We start from the raw sequence: 16,844 nt of genomic DNA on the forward strand, positions 1-16,844 counted from the left end.
GGTTGCTTGCAGTAAGGGAGAGGTATTGGGCCTTCAGAGAGGTTGTAGTTTAGCTGGAGTTTGACCTTTCCACTCTCTCTTTCAGAGATCAGAGATGTCAGCCTGTTCCTTCCTTCTGTTGACTGATCATTAAGGTGAGAATTTAAGGCATGGAAACTAATAGCTTGCCCAGACTGGCTTGAGCTGGTTTTTCCCTTGCACTCACTGTGGGCAGGTCCCCCTTCTTCCCTCTGTATGATCTGCTCTATGGGGCCATGGCATGTGTCTGTTCCTGCCTGCTGCAGCTGCGCACCAGAGGACTAGGACAGGCACCATGTTAAAAGGCAGTAGGGGAAATCGTAAGTGAAGAACTGGAACTAAAACGGACTTCAGGGCTCCAAGTCTTACTAAGGATTATGTGAATCCTTCAGAGATGTCTCCCCTTTGCCACACTTCCCCTCCTGCTCCTTCAGGCATGGATCCCCCTTCTTCGGGGCCGTGAAGGGTGGCAGCTCTTTATTGCTTGGTGCATTCCAGCTCTGAGAGGCAAATATCTCCCTCAGACCTTGCAGCACACATCTGAGAGGTGGGAAGGGTACTCTCAGAGAGGGACCACTGCAGCAGGGTCTGTCTTTCAGCTCCAGCCATGAGCAGGGATGCTGGCATGGAGGTTTTTGGGGAGGCTGCACCGTACCTGCGCAAATCAGAGAAGGAGAGAATTGAAGCCCAGAACCAGCCGTTTGATGCCAAGACCTACTGCTTTGTGGCTGACCCCGAGGTGGTGTACACCAAAGGAAAGATCAAGGCTGCACAGGATGGGAAGATAACTGTTGAGACAGAGGATGGCAGAGTAAGTACATTCCTCCTGGTCCTCCTTGCCCTGCTGAGATGTCTGATAGGGAGGACAGGGAGCACAGAAAGAGTTAGGCTAGCTCAGGCAAGAAATCTACCCTGCCCTGCCCTCTGACTGGGACCAGCACTTTTCCAGAGGAAAGCATTGCTCAGGATGCTGGGATGAAGGTATTCATTGGGTAATTATTCTTGCTTTAGGCTTTAAAGATATGGCAGTGCTCAAAACCAGGTGTGGGTGTAGCCTTGCCAGTCCTAGCATTTCTCAACTGCTGCTTTTAACTCTTTCTCCTTTAGCCCTGTCATACCCCCTGATAAACTTCTTCCTTTACTGGTAGCAGAGCAGGCAGCTACTTTGAAAGTCCCCTTTGCATGTGAAGTGTCACTGGCTGCAGTCTCCTAGAGAAGCCTCCAAGGTGTTAATCTTGTGAAAATGCTGACAGGTCTTAGCAGCTCATGGCCTGATAACTGCTGTAAAAATAGCTGCAGCAGCCCAAAGCAACCAACATCCTGGCAGTAGGTGCTACAAGCTTCTTCAGAAAGCAAGTAAAGAATAAAGCAGCCATCCACTCGTTCACCCCAGCCTCCAGCAATCCCAGGTATGTGACTGAGCAGAGCCTGTACGGGCACCTAGGTATAAGGACCTGCTTTCCTGGGGGCTGGGTCTTTAGATCCATTTGAGGTTTTTTGCCTTTGTAGTATCCTGTGGGAAAGATTTCCATAGTTTAAAATTGGAATGTGTATGTAAAGTGCTTCCTTTTCTCTGCAACATGCAGCCTAGTCATTTCAACTTATTTTTTCACGAGAAAATATTAATTCTTCCTTGCCATGGCCATGGCTCTCTGCTGTTCCTGACTTTGCAGACTGCAAAAGTGTCTCCTTGTCACTCCCAAATCCCAGTCAAGCTATGCTGTCCTCACAGAAAAGCTGTTTCATACATGCAACCATCTTTGTTTGTCTTCCCTGGAGCATTTCCACTACAACTATATGCTTTTGATGAAGTGTGCTCAGTAATGAAAGTGGGAATGAACTGATGGACACATCCTACATAACACTCTCTTCTTTTCTCTTTCTTTTCTAGTAATTCCTAATACTTTAGAGCTTCCTGCCCTCTTCTGAAGTTCAGGTTAGATACAAGGCAGAAGTTCTTCCCTGTGAGGGTGCTGAGGCGCTGGCACAGGGTGCCCAGAGAAGCTGTGGCTGCCCCATCCCTGGCAGTGTTCAAGGCCAGGTTAGACACAGGGGCTTGGAGCAACCTGCTCTAGTGAAAGGTGTCCCTGCCCGTGGCAGGGGTTTGGAGCTGGATGAGCTGTAAGGTCCCCTCCAACACAAACCAGTCTATGAGTCTATGAAATGACAGCAGCATTTTCAAGCTCCTTCATTCAGTGTGCTTGAGATAAGCTGCTGCCATCAGTGTACATTTGCTTTCCTGCACATCTGCCCCCTGTCCCCACCTCCACAGGCTCTGGCAGTGTAACAGGACAGTCACCTACAATAATAGCTGGTAGACAGTGCTATTTGGTAGAGCTAGAGCCTTTGTTTAACTAGGAATGGCAATAGGCCAGAGTGGAACAACTCTGTTCCCAGAAAGGATTTGCTGTGATGACTCTTGTAGTTGTCCTGTGCACAGTGTCTCTCAGGACTGTGCAGTGTGAGTCTTAGGGGATGAAAGGTAGATCAGCCATCAGCAGTTGTACCCCTGGCCATTACAGCCATGAACAGCAGCAACCTGAAGTTCATAAGCAGCAACAATGTGTAGAAAGATCTGGTCAAGCACGAATGCTGTCTGTGTGGTTGTAGCAATTTCAGGACAATAAATTTACATGCTGTAAATTTGCCAGTGTTGTAGAATTCCTGGCTGGCATGTGTCTGCTCTGTAATAGCCATGATCTCATTTTGCACAGTGGAACAGAAAAAAAACTATGAATTAGAGCAGCCTTACAGATGTTATTACTTCTCTGTGCCTGTGTCTCTGTGTGTATACATGGAAGCAGCATCCATCAAGAGTCGCTGAATCAAGGTTAACTCTTCCTTTCTGAACTACAGACACTTGCTGTCAAGCCTGATGATGTCTATGCCATGAACCCACCTAAGTTTGACAGAATTGAAGATGTGGCCATGTTGACCCACCTGCATGAACCTGCCGTCCTCTACAACCTCAAGGACCGCTACAGCTCCTGGATGATCTATGTAAGTTCCCTATCCCGACAGAGGAGAAAATCCAGCTGCCAGGAGATGACTGCAGTGACTCTTCCAGTTTTGTTTCCCACAGACCTACTCGGGTCTCTTCTGTGTCCCTGTCAACCCCTACAAGTGGCTGCCAGTGTACAGCCCTCAGGTCGTGGCTGGCTACCGAGGCAAGAAGCGCCAGGAGGCTCCTCCACACATCTTCTCCATCTCTGACAATGCCTATCAGTTCATGCTGACTGGTGAGTGCCGCTAGTTTGACCAGACTCAGAGAAAGAAAGCTGCATCAGAAACACTGCTCCTGCCAAATGCCATTCCTCTCCTGCCATGGGCTCAGCTGCCTCTTCCATCTCTTACAGTGTGCTACCCCAATTCCTTGTCCTGTGTCATGTTGCAGATAGTCTGATTGATCTCCCAACTGTTGTACTGTGGAATTAGATGTGCTTGTTTTGTCTCTAGATGATGCAAAACCAGCTCCACACAGTTTTCCCTGTCTCCCGAATTAGGTTTTTTATTCTTCAAGTGCTATGCTGTTGTACTGCACATTATCTGTATTTCTGGTTCAAGTACTGTGCTAAGCACCATAACAGGAACCACTGCAAAGGGCAGTTGCAGTTGGATAGGACACATTATCTGGGAAGTCCTTAGCACACCAGCACATGGCTTCATGCAACAGCAGGTAGGTTCGGAACAGAGCTGGAAGAAACATTTTCACCAAAATACATGGTTTTAATTTGAATGAAGTCCTGTCCCTTATTAAATTCAGGCTGGATGTGATGAAAAAATTCTTTGCAATGAGGGTGGTAAAACACTGGCACAGGTTGCCTGGAGAGGTGGTGGATGCACCATCCCTGGAGACATTTAAAGCCAGGCTGGATGTGGTTTTGCGCAACCTTATCTAGTTGAAGATGTCCCTGCTCATTTCAGGGGGGTTGGACTAGATGAGCTTTGAAGGTCCCTTCCAACCCAAACTGTTCCATGATTCTATCATCCTAAATAGTGATAAAGGTAAATACAGTAAAGACAGAAGCAAAGAGGACAGTAAAGGATGGAGCAAAGGTGGAGGATAGAAGCCAAAAAGTGCAGTACAGGGAGGGGAAGAGAGAGGAGAAAAAGACCATACATCTTTTCAGTTTTGCTTGCAGAGGTTTTGTTTCTTTCCCTTCAGGGGATACTCAGGTTTACCAGAGAAGCAGCACTTTTCCCTACCGAGTATTTTTCTTTTGACAGATCGTGAAAATCAGTCCATCCTGATCACGTAAGTACATCTGCTGCTTTGACCTTTGTCTCCAACAAAAAGGAAGCAGATAATTCTTCACTCTGTGCTTTCTTTTGGCAGTGGGGAGTCCGGAGCAGGGAAGACTGTGAACACAAAGTGTGTCATCCAGTACTTTGCCACAATTGCAGCGAGTGGGGACCTAGCCAAGAAGAAGGAGTCTTGGATGAAGGTGTGAGGAAGAAAGGCTTGGCAGAGGGGCAGTTGGGGTGTTACCAACCTGTGGCTGAGGACAGCACTTGTGACAAACGTTTATGTCAAAATATCTTTCATTAGCTTCAGCCACCCCCTCAAAAGGCAGTAAAACCAGGGGTTGATATTCAGTTAGGACCACCACAAATACAAGCTATCAGAGTGGACTGAAACCAGGTCTGGGAGATTGGTCTCCAGGAAGAATCAGGAGCTCCAGTTTCTTCACACAGACCAGTCTATCCATGTGGCTGAAAGATGAGATCTCTGACCATGGAAGAAATTCCAAATAAGAGGAAAATGAATTATTTACCATTTACACACATTGCTGGTTCCTGGTGCTGTAGTCAAAAAGATACTGTAGTAACTCTGTACAGCTGAAATGAAGGGCACATGGTTGCACATGTAATAAGGTGAACAGCAGTATGGTCAATTCTTCCTACCGCATAGCCCTGGGTGTTTCTCAGTAGTTACTCACCTGTTTTCACAGGGTACACTCAAAGATCAAATCCTTAGTGCTAACCCACTGCTGGAGGCCTTTGGGAATGCCAAGACTGTGAGAAATGACAACTCCTCGCGTTTCGTGAGTTCCTGTGTTTCTCTCTGCCCTCCTGCATTTCTAATCCCGCTTGCTTGCTTGTTACTTGCAACTGGGAGCCACTGGTCTGAGAGAAATGTTCTTGCTGGCAAATATCTTGGTTGTTTGTCAGATGATAGAACCCCAGACCGGTTTGGGTTGGAGGGGACCTTAAAGCTCATCCGGTTCTAACCCCTGCTATAGGCAGGGGCACCTTCCACTAGACCAGGGTGCTCTAAGCCCAGTCCAACCTGGCCTTGAACACTTGGGCTGCAACAAACTGTCCCCTTTATCTATCTTCTAATTCAGACTGTTTTGGCAATGCTGTGACTGAGATTCAAGAGAGAAAACAACCTGGCATGCTACTTGAGAATGCTGCACTGACCATTACCTTTGTCTGCTTGCCAGGGTAAATTCATTCGTATTCATTTTGGGACCTCTGGAAAATTGGCCTCTGGTGACATTGAGACTTGTGAGTAAATGATGGGGGCTTATTGCTTTACTAGAAAGTAAAGAAATGCTTGAAACATTAATGTGTGCATGCATATTACAGACTTGTTGGAAAAGTCAAGAGTCACTTTCCAGCTAAAAGCAGAGAGAAGCTACCACATCTTCTACCAGATCCTTTCCAACAAGAAGCCTGAGCTGCTTGGTAAGGACAGCCATCACATGGTAGCATTTCACAGTAAAATCATACAGGAAACTTTTCTCTGAATATGCCAGCTCAGTGACAGAGGGTCCAGTGGCACTGTGTGTCACAGGCATCCAGCTTCCCCTTCAGCCTGGTGCCTCAGGCTGTGTGAAGCACTGAAGCTTTGTTCATGTTCTTATTTGTGTCATCTGCTTTCCATCATCGTGTGTCAGGAAAGACTGAGCGTATTGGGGTTGTTCAGTCTGGAGAAGAGAAGACTCTGTGGAGACCTTAGAGCAGCCTTTCAGTGCTTAAAAGGGGCCTGTGAGAAAAATGGGGAGTTACTTTTTAGCAGGGCCTGTTGCAACAGGATGAGGGGTGATGGGTTTAAACTGAAGAAGGGAGATTGAGGCTGGATGTGAGGAAGAAATTCTTTACAATGAGGGTGGTAGAACACTGGCAAAGGTTCCCCAGGGAGGTGGTGAATCCACCATCCCCGGAGACATTCAAAGGCCAGGCTGGATGTGGTTTTGGGCAACCTGATCTAGTTGAAGATGTCCATGCCCATTGCAGGGGGTTGGACCAGATGAGCTTTGAGGGTCCCTTCGAACCCAAGCTATTCTTTGAATCTATTCTATGATGACTGGGTTACCAAAGCTGTACACAGCTCTGTTCGCTCTGTATAACAGTGTTGCACTAGGGGTTACTCCACTTCCAGTTTATCTTCGCTGGGTAATTTCTTATGCAAACTGTGTTCAGGTGAGGTGCAGCAGTGGCCATTTACTCTGCCTTACACATTGCTGTTCTTGCTGGTGTGAAAATTCCAGCATATATGGGCCAGATCCTGTGCATAATCTTCAATAGAAAGGTGAGAGTTCTCTGGTTGCAGGATGGCCAGATACCCTGATCTACAAACCACCTATCTGAACTCTCCATTGCATGGACAAAAGTTCTTCCTGTTTGTAGCATAGCCTCTCCAACCTTTTCCCCCTTCCCACTGCCATGTCATACCCTACCCATGCCCCACATCTGTCCCAATCCCTTTTAGCACACACTGAACTACTGCACTTCTCCTCCCTCCACTCTACCCATCACTCCTAACTATCCACAGAATATTTCCCAAGGTGGAGTTCCTACACTCATCTTCACACTATGTCCCTCTCCTGACGCTACCACCTCCCTCTTCCCTTCCCACAGAGACAGCTGCGTGCCAGGGGGCTGAACATGTTTACAATGTGTACACACATTATCTTCAACGTGTGGAGGGCTTCATCTCCTGCATGGTGCACAATCCCACTGCACATCTGCACACCTTCACTTCTCTCACTCTGCCATAGGATTGGGACTGAAAATGAGTTGTGAATTTTGGCCTTAATTTGTGATATAGAAGAGAGTAATGGGTTTAAACTTAAACAAGGGAAGTTCAGGTTGGATATAAGGAAGTTCTTCCCTGTGAGGGTGGTGAGGTGCTGGCACAGGTTGCCCAATGAAGTGGTAAATTCTCCATCCCTAGGAGGATGGACAGAGCCTTCGCGACATGGTCTAGTGTGAAGCATCCCTGCTCGTGGCAGGGGGGTTGTAACTGGGTGATCTTAAGGTCCTTTCCAACCCAAACCATTCTATGATTCTATGATTCTGTGTCATATAAGAGGATAAGCATGTACAAGTCTCACCTAAAAGTACCTTTCTTAAAGCTGTTTATTTAGATGTCCCTTCTTCTTCCTTGTCTGCCAGTGCTGAATGTTCAGCTCCAGTTCAGAGTGTATTGAATTGTTAGGACTGAGAACCTGCCTGGGAGTTTCTGCTCATCCAGTGGAAGGCAGATGAATGGCTTTACTCTGTCTTTCTTGTCTCTTAATAGAAAACCAGGAGCTTGGGGATGCAAAAGGAAAAGGAACCTGTGAAACCTTGCTTTTGTTCCATTTTCACTGCCATGACCTGACTCTTATTCCTTCGTTTGCCTTTCAGAGATGCTCCTCATCACATCCAACCCATACGACTACCCATTCATCAGCCAAGGGGAGATTTCTGTGACCAGCATTGATGACCAGGAGGAGCTTGTTGCCACAGATGTGAGTACGTTTAGCAAGAAGAGACAGTATCACTTTTACTATCACCACCATTATAACCAGCTGATCTCTCTGGTATGCAGGCAGCCATTGACATCTTGGGCTTTAGCCCTGATGAGAGAATGGGGATTTACAAACTGACAGGGGCAATCCTGCACTATGGAAACATGAAGTTCAAGCAGAAACCACGTGAGGAGCAGGCAGAGCCAGACAGCACAGAAGGTAAAACCTTCATGGCTTGGAGAGGCATATTTCCAACTGTTTTCACACCATTTTTCACTAGAAATGCAAGGACTCTTCTGGGAAAGTTGTTCCTTTACGAAAAAGAAAAGGAGGTTCAACCTTCAACTTACCACCCTGTAGAGTTACTTTATGCATCCACTTTATTCCCAATGGCTCTGCTGAAGGACCCTGTGCCTGGGACATGTTACAGTAGTGCTCCCCAGTTTCTGGTTACACATCCAAACTTGGGTGACAATTGTGAAGAAGTGGCTTTTTGGGGAAAACACCAGTCCTAAAAATCATGTAGCATGTTTATTCCTCAGGGAATCATAGAATAGTTTGGGTTGGAAGGGACTTTCAAAGCTCATCTAGTCCAACCTCACTGCAATGAGCAGGGACATCTTCAACTAGATCAGGTTGGTCCATCATCAGTACACTCACTGGTTTTACTGCATCTGCTGGAACTGCCATAGCCACTAGATCATAAGGACCAGCCCTCCAAGGTTGTTTGGAAAAGTAAATGAGAAGTTGGTCAAGCTTTGTGGATAGGGTAAAGCACCGCTCTGCCTGGTTTCATAGTGAGCTCTGGCTGGCCTCAACACCTTCTGTGTGTCCCAGACAAGAGGAAAAGCCTTTCAGCCTGGTTTTGTGTTGTTTTACAGAGGCTGACAAAGCAGCATACCTGATGGGCCTGAACTCGGCAGACTTGCTGAAAGCTTTGTGCTATCCCCGGGTAAAAGTGGGAAATGACTATGTCATGAAGGGCCAAACAGTGCATCAGGTGAGTGCCAGGGAGCAGCAGGGACTGGCGCCTCCCTAAGGTACAGAAGTGAGTGCAGGTCACAGCTGAGGATGGTCAGGACCATTAAGGCCTATAGTGCACTTTGTGGCTGACAGCAGCTGTGCATAGTGGAGGGGTGTTTTATTCTGGTGGTGCACTAGCAGTGCTCTGACAGAGCTGTGTGAACCATGTCCCTGCAGGTGCACCAGGCAGTGAATGCTATTGCCAAATCAGTCTATGAGAAACTCTTCTTCTGGATGGTGATGCGCATCAATCAACAACTGGATACAAAGCTTCCAAGACAGCACTTTATTGGGGTCTTAGATATTGCTGGCTTTGAGATTTTTGAGGTTTGGTTTTACACTCTCTTTAAATGTTTTTTTTCTGCTTGTTTGACTTTTCTGGCCTTTCCTCTTCCTCACCTCAAGGCAGCCCTCAAGAACAGGGCAAACCCCTCTGAAAAGACTTCTGCCTTTGTAGATCCATCACCCACTACATAGGAGAAAAGAAACAGCAGAAGCAAAGCTATGAGCTGCTGTCACCGTTCCCACAGAATCTGTATTTAGGGTCACCCAAAACCATCACCAGTGTGGGCTATATGAACCATGTGCTGCCCAGCACAACTTTTCCTGTAAGCCAGGACAACGCGTGATATATTCTTTACTCTGTTACCAAAACCCTTTGGGCATATTCTGTCTGACCTTGCCTTGATATCTCCATGAAATAAATTGTTTTGAGCCAGCTTAGCAATATTAAAACATTTACTCAAATATTAGTTCAACAGCTTTGAGCAGCTGTGCATCAACTTCACCAATGAGAAACTGCAACAGTTCTTCAACCATCACATGTTTGTGCTGGAGCAGGAGGAGTACAAGAAGGAAGGAATTGAGTGGGAGTTCATTGACTTTGGGATGGACCTGGCTGCCTGCATTGAGCTCATTGAGAAGGTGAGTTTCTGATGCAGTGTGTGCTATCACAGAGATCCAAACTGGAAGAGTGTTTGCACCAAGTGCCTTCAATGCAGTCTCTCTGTGAAGCTTCCAGGTCTCCTTACCTCCTCCCTTCATTTAAGCATAACACTTGTGACTGATCACCCACCAACTGGAAATATATTCTGCCTTCTAAAAAGACATTGCTTTTTTATTCTGTTCTGTCTGTCTGTCTTCCACACCATTAGAAGTTGTTATTTCATTGTCATATTTACCTCAGTTCTCTTCTGTCTTTGCATATTGATTCCTCTTCAGGTTTTCTCTCAGTGAAATTCAAATGTTAGAAAGCCTCATGGCTGACTGCTTTTTGCTCCTTCTAGATAAGGAGAAGTCACTTCTGTATTCCAGGAAGTTGCTGCCCAGTTTTTGCTTGGCTTTCTTAGTTTTTCATCCAATGTCTGGGTAGTTCAAAACCCTAGTTCTGGAAATCTGGTGCTTTTGAGTATCTTGTCAGCTGTTCATAAAAAATCTTGCTTCCCCACTTTTCCAAAGTTAATTCTCTATAAAATACTTCCAGTATTTTAACTTTAGCATTTCTTTATATTATTATAACTTGAATTCATCTTATCTGAAAATACCTTTTTGTATTCAGCCTATGGGCATCTTCTCCATCCTGGAAGAGGAGTGCATGTTCCCCAAGGCAACTGACACCTCTTTCAAGAACAAGCTCTATGACCAGCATCTGGGCAAGTCCAGCAACTTCCAGAAGCCCAAGCCTGGCAGAGGCAAGGTTGAGGCCCACTTCTCTCTGGTGCACTATGCTGGCACAGTGGACTACAACATCACTGGCTGGCTTGAGAAGAACAAAGACCCTCTGAATGAAACTGTTGTGGGGCTGTATCAGAAATCATCTATGAAAATTTTATGCAATCTTTATGCCAATTTTGCTTCCATAGATGAAGGTAAGATCAGAGAATCATGTCTCCTGTCTGGTGTTTCCAACTTAATCACCTGACTTGAATTAATGTTGAGTCAGTATTCATGCTCTATGTATTAGATGCACAATTATAATGCTGTCAAAGGGATCTACAGCAGTACCTCAGTTGGGACTGTCATCTCATTTTCCAGCTGAAGGTGGTGGGATTAAGAAGAAAGGAACCAAGAAAAAGGGCTCTTCCTTCCAAACTGTCTCTGTACTCTTTCGGGTAGGTGTGTTCTCTGGCATAGCTTGGGCCAGCTGCAGAAAACACTGAGAAGGCAGTTTTGTCAGACCTTCTGCACTAGGTCACCATTTCATCTTTCTCTGTTGCCATACAATGCTGTGGAATGCTACCTTGGGATCTGGTAAAGGTTAATTTGAATTATGTGTTGTTGATGAGGTCTAATGGTGAAGTGAATTCATGTGCTTTGATCAGGTTACACAGTTTCAAGACAGCTCAAAAGCTGCAATTGGCTTCTTCCAGGATGTACCTCTTTGAGTACAGGATGTTGTATGGCAAACAATGCTTTGCAGTCAGTGTGAGCAACATGAATTACATGTTGCAGCCCCTAGATGCTGTTGTGACACGTGTATTCTGGGGACAGGAAGAGGCTCAGCCCTTCCTGGCAGGATGACGAGTGCTGGCGGTGACATGGGCCGTATATCATTATTGCATGAGATGGTTAAAGAAATGCAATGCTCACAGATGACTTCTAATGTCATAGACGAACATTGATTTTTGTGGCTCAATTCTCTTTTGATTACATGTAACTAATATGTATATCTATATATATGTATAATATCTCTGTATGTATCTAAGTAACAGAACCAACAAATGAACCCATCGATTAATTTGATCGAAAGTTTGTTTGATCAAGAAAGACCACTGTTGGTATCCCAGAATATTGTTTATTTTTTTCCATCCTCCTCCTGTTCAACAGCTCTTATGATTAGCTTCTAACCACTAAGGACACCTTTATATTTTAAGACAGGAGGCAAGTTTACCATTTGTATCCATTGTTAGTAGCTATTTAGTTTGCTGGTGCCTGTACAGGATTGTAGAATATTCACTAGAGTAGTAAGAAAAAACTTGTGAAGTTTCATTTTCAGAGTCAAATTATACTGAGATATGTCTTGAAGTAAGATAGAGATTGCAAATGATCTCTTTTTTACAGGAAAACCTAAATAAGCTGATGTCCAACTTGCGAACAACCCATCCTCATTTTGTGCGTTGTATCATTCCCAATGAAACAAAGACCCCAGGTAATTGACACAACAGAGATGAGAAACTGGCAGGAAGACCAATTAACCAATGCTAGAAAAGTCAGTCTTATCCCCATGGTGCTCTGTCCCAGGCCTGATGGATCACAAGCTTGTTCTGCACCAGCTCAGATGTAACGGTGTCCTGGAAGGCATTCGAATCTGCAGGAAAGGATTTCCTAACAAGATATTATATGGGGATTTTAAACAAAGGTCTGTAACATCATTCTTGTGTTTACATTGAGCTGAATTCATTTGAGAGAAGAGACTTGCTAAACAAGTCAATGATGTAGTTCTCAGGAAAAGAGTGTTTTAATATTGAACAAATATGGAAAGTATAAAGACACATCTATTACTGATCTGACCTGCTTCTTAGTGGTTTGTTATTGAAGGCAGAAGGTGTAAGTCAGCCTCAGCCTTCCTCTGTATCTTCAAAGTGAGAGCTGTTCTTGGAGCATCCTGTGCCCTACTGTGAGACTGATGGTTAAGATTTTCCCTTCATTTTGTCAGATACCGCCTTCTGAATGCTGCTGTTATTCCAGAAGGACAGTTTATGGATAACAAAAGGGCGTGTGAAAAGTTGCTGTCTTCCATTGAGATAGATCATACTCAATACAAACTTGGGCACACTAAGGTAAATACTATCTTTTTCCCCACAATATGAAATCATTCACTGCATTCGAATAGAAGCCCAGCAATGACTAATCTCTGTTCTTCCCTTGCAGGTGTTCTTCAAGGCAGGTTTGCTGGGTGTCCTAGAAGAAATGAGAGATGATTGCTTAGGAAAAATCATCACGCAGACACAGGCTTTATGCAGGGGATACCTCAGGAGGCTTGAATTGAAAAGAATGCTAGACCACAGGTGTGTGCCTTCTGTGAGGTCTGCTTTCTCAAGATGTGCTTTTTTCACAGTACTGATGGATTGCTTTGATTTCAGGGAGTCCATCTTCTGCATCCAGTACAACATCCGTGCATTCATGAATGTCAAGCACTGGCCCTGGATGAAGCTGTACTTCAAGCTAAAACCCCTTTTGAAAAGTGTAGAAACTGAGGAGGAAATGGCCACGATGAAGGAAGAGTTTAAGAGAACAAAAGAAGAACTGGCTAAATCAGAAACCAAGAGGAAAGAACTGGAACTAAAAATGGTGACTCTGGTGCACGAGAAAAAGGCTCTGCAGCTGCAAGTACAGACTGTAAGTAATTAAAGACCACTTTTGGCTCCTCGATTACATTAGTTTTGTCTGAGTGTTCGGGAAAGGGCTGAATGGAAAATCTATTATTTCATGTCCCAGTTGCACAATGAGCACATGGTTTCTGTGTCAGTTCCAATGTGTGACAATGGAACACGTGTCTGTTTTCTGTAAAAAGGAAAATGAAAATCTGGCTGATGCTGAAGAAAGATGTGACCAGGTGATCAAAGCCAAATTCCAGCTGGAAGCAAGAATAAAGGAGGTAATGGAAAAACTGGAAGATGAAGAGGGGATAAATGCTGATCTGGCAGCCAGAAAGAGGAAACTGGAGGATGAATGTTCAGAACTGAAGAAAGATATTGATGACCTTGAGTTAACATTGGCCAAGGCTGAAAAGGAAAAGCATGCCACAGAAAACAAGGTACTTTTAATTTCTGCTATCTACATGTTTATTAATAGTTGCTCTGTCTGTAGAAAGGATGTAAAGGTGCAGCCAACTTGAACAATAACATGATCTATGGGCCTGGTGCAGAATTTGGTCACCTCTATTGCACAGAAAAACCAACCTGTAAGCATACAATAATGCATTAAAATGCAAGTTCAGAGTTGCTTTGTGACTTCAAAAGGGTAATATATAAGCAGAAAGGCTGTATAGTTTGACCATGTAGTCTAGCAATGAGTTTATTGGCTTTGTGTGATCACTAACCTATGGAAAAGCCAAAATTATTAGTGACCTTCAAGTATTTTGCCTTACAATAGGTTAAAAATCTAACTGAAGAAATGACAGGTTTAGATGAGACTGTTGTGAAGTTAGACAAGGGGAAGAAGGCCCTGCAAGCAGCCCATCAGCAGGCACTGGATGACCTGCAAATTGAGGAGGACAAAGTTAATACCCTCACCAAAGCCAGGATCAAGCTGGAGCAACAAGTGAATGATGTAAGCATGTTCAACACAAGGAGAAAAGGCAGATTCTTCAGTTGTTCCATCCGTCATCCTTATGTATGTTCATGTTACAGGTTGAAGGATCTTTAGAACAAGAAAGAAAAGTTTGTATGGACCTTGAACGAGCAAAGAGAAAGTTTGAAGGAGACTTGAAACTTGCCCAGGAAACCATAGTAGATCTGAAGAATGATAAACAACACTTAGATGAAAAATTAAGGAAGTATGATCAAAAAACAGCGACAAATTTATTATTTTGCTTTTCTCTGGACATATTTTCTCTTTATTAAAAGAACATTTCCTTCACAGGAAAGATTTGGAATTTATCGAGATGCAAAATAAAATTGAGGAACAGCAGAGTTCAGGTATTCAGCTGCAGAAGAAGTTCAGAGAATTGCAGGCAAGAGACTTTCTGGAACTACTTTTTTTCTTATTCAAGCTGCAGTAGCCTGAAAAATGCTTGTCCGTGGCTGGTAACATAAAATCTCTGACCTAGCCACAGTAGTGGCTCAGTACACTGTAATAATTTTGTCCACAGAAGTGTGGTGGGTTGGCCCTGGCTGGGCACCAGGTGACCACCAGAGCTGCTCTATCACTGCCCTCCTCAGCTGGACAGGGAGAGAAAATACAATGAAGGCCCATGGGTCAAGATAAGGACAGGGAGAGATCACTCAGCAATTATCATCATGGGCAAAACAGACTCAACTTGGGGAAATTAGTTTCATTTATTACCAATCTAATCAGAGTAGGGTAATGAGAAATAAACCCAAATCTCAAACACCTTCCCCCCACCCCTCCCTTCTTCCCAGACTCAATTTTACTCCCATGTTCTCTACTTCCTCGGCCCCAGCAGTGCAGGGGCACAGGGAATGGAGCTTCTGGCCAGTTCATCCCACGCTGCCCCTGCCACTCCTTCCTCCTCAGGAAGGACACTTCTTCTCCTCCCAACACTCTTCCCCTGCTCCAGCAAGGGGTCCCTCCCATAGGATGCAGTCCTCCATGGACTTCTCCAACATGGGACCTTCCCATGGGCTGCAGTTCTTCACCAATTGCTCCAGCGTGGATCCCTCCCATGGGGTGCGTTCTTCAGGATCAGACTGCTCCAGTGTGGGCCCCCCACAGGGTCACAAGTCCTGTAGCAAACCTGCTCCAGCGTGGGCTCCTCTCTTCATGGGGCCACAGGTCCTTCCAGGAGCCTGATTCAGCATGGATTTCCCACAGCGTAGCAGCCTCCTTCGGGCATCCCCCTGCTCCATCATGGGGTCCTCCATGGGCTGCAGGTGCTTATAGTCTCCAAAAAAATGGCCTTGGTATTCTACTATGACAATTATGTGTTAAACTAAGCACTGAATTGTCTGTTTCCTTATTAACTCCTGATGTGCTGTTTCCTCATTATACAGGCCCGTGCGGCAGAGCTGGAAGAGGAGACTATGAGTGAGAAATCAATGCGGGCAAAGACAGAGAAGCATTGTCATGAGCTGTCAAATGAACTTGAGGGAATCAGTCAAAGACTTGAAGACGCTGCAGGAACCACCACTGCTCGAAGTGACCTCAACAAGAAGCGTGAGGCCGAGTTCCAGAAGATGCGTCGTGACCTCGAAGAGGCCACGCTGCAGCACGAAGCCACGGCTGCTGCCCTGAGGAAGAAGCACGCGGACAGCATCGCTGAGCTTGGGGAGCAGATCGACAACCTACAGCGAGTGAAGCAAAAGCTGGAGAAGGAGAAGGGCGAGCTGAAGATGGAGATCGACAGCTTGGCCAGTAGTACAGAGACCATTACTAAGTCCAAGGTGTTTCTTTATAAGTTAAATACTTGCATTGGCTTTGTTTCTGTCTGGTGGGAGGTTAATACATTGCAAACACACACAGATTTCTCTTTCTTACTCCCTTTCAGGCTCATCTGGAAAAAATGTACCGCACCTTGGAAGACCAGATGAGAGATATAAAAGCAAAATTTGAGGAAAACCAGAGAAACATGAACGAGATGGTGATCCAAAAAGCTCAGCTGCAGACAGAGTCTGGTAAGGAAGGCAGAAAGATCTGCTGAGGGCATTTTTTTTCCCATGCCCTCAAATGTGTACTGTGAATGAGACTTAGTTGTACCCAAGATGCACATTCTACTTCCAGATTCACTGGTACAGGCACAGACAGCATTAGAAATAAATTCAAGGCAGAGAGTCCATGAGTGACACTTTAAAGTTCATATGCCAATTACAAGCATTATTTGCTTAGGTGACTAATTCCTAGAGTGATGTGACATAGTTGATCCCATGCAGAGGCATTGGGAATTCAGGACTGTCCCAAACGATTTGAGCAGCATGTTAGAACTGCAGTTACTCCTCCAAGAGTGCACATATTCACTGTGTGCACAGTATCTCTGTGTGTGCTACCCTCGTGAAGCTTGTAACTGCTCCCATGCGGACTTGTTGGAACAGTGGGTATAATGAGTGTGAATGCTCCTTGGTCTGGTTGACTGCAAGCTCAGGCATCTCAAATTAAAATGCCACTGAATTGACTTAAACTAACCTGAGTTTTGGGGATTTTTCGCAGTAACAGGTCAGGGAGTGCTGACATTTGCTGTTCTAGCAGCTGAGGCGTGGAGCTACACCTGTCATGAAACCCCTTTTTATGTGAATGCATATGGATTTGTGTGAATGAGCTCTATAGCCACATCTGTATGTGAATGGCGATACAGTTACAAGGGAACAGCATGACAAAGAGGGCATTGCATGTGAAAGTCTCCCAAAATCTGGTAATCCCTGGAGGCTGGTAGTCCTGATGAATCCA

General features: G+C 45.1%; 1 protein-coding gene across 1 annotated transcript in view; it reads left to right on the top strand.

Moving 5' to 3' along the window:
* The first annotated feature begins 625 nt into the window (after positions 1–625).
* Positions 626–16,844, top strand: part of LOC104405514 (myosin-3-like) — a 35,854-nt gene continuing 19,635 nt past the window's right edge. Inside the window, exons 1-26 of the mRNA XM_010014246.1 lie at positions 626–829; positions 2,875–3,018; positions 3,101–3,257; positions 4,246–4,273; positions 4,355–4,463; positions 4,971–5,063; positions 5,466–5,529; positions 5,611–5,709; positions 7,657–7,760; positions 7,841–7,979; positions 8,642–8,760; positions 8,961–9,110; positions 9,537–9,707; positions 10,342–10,651; positions 10,824–10,894; positions 11,844–11,931; positions 12,024–12,141; positions 12,439–12,562; positions 12,654–12,790; positions 12,866–13,121; positions 13,297–13,539; positions 13,878–14,054; positions 14,135–14,280; positions 14,367–14,457; positions 15,458–15,847; positions 15,952–16,078. Coding sequence (XP_010012548.1) covers positions 626–829; positions 2,875–3,018; positions 3,101–3,257; positions 4,246–4,273; positions 4,355–4,463; positions 4,971–5,063; positions 5,466–5,529; positions 5,611–5,709; positions 7,657–7,760; positions 7,841–7,979; positions 8,642–8,760; positions 8,961–9,110; positions 9,537–9,707; positions 10,342–10,651; positions 10,824–10,894; positions 11,844–11,931; positions 12,024–12,141; positions 12,439–12,562; positions 12,654–12,790; positions 12,866–13,121; positions 13,297–13,539; positions 13,878–14,054; positions 14,135–14,280; positions 14,367–14,457; positions 15,458–15,847; positions 15,952–16,078 — 3,859 coding nt within the window. The remainder of the gene's footprint in view (positions 830–2,874; positions 3,019–3,100; positions 3,258–4,245; positions 4,274–4,354; positions 4,464–4,970; positions 5,064–5,465; positions 5,530–5,610; positions 5,710–7,656; positions 7,761–7,840; positions 7,980–8,641; positions 8,761–8,960; positions 9,111–9,536; positions 9,708–10,341; positions 10,652–10,823; positions 10,895–11,843; positions 11,932–12,023; positions 12,142–12,438; positions 12,563–12,653; positions 12,791–12,865; positions 13,122–13,296; positions 13,540–13,877; positions 14,055–14,134; positions 14,281–14,366; positions 14,458–15,457; positions 15,848–15,951; positions 16,079–16,844) is intronic.

Source organism: Nestor notabilis, unplaced genomic scaffold (assembly GCF_000696875.1).
Source record: "Nestor notabilis isolate BGI_N333 unplaced genomic scaffold, ASM69687v1 scaffold7315, whole genome shotgun sequence".
NCBI lineage: Eukaryota > Metazoa > Chordata > Aves > Psittaciformes > Psittacidae > Nestor > Nestor notabilis.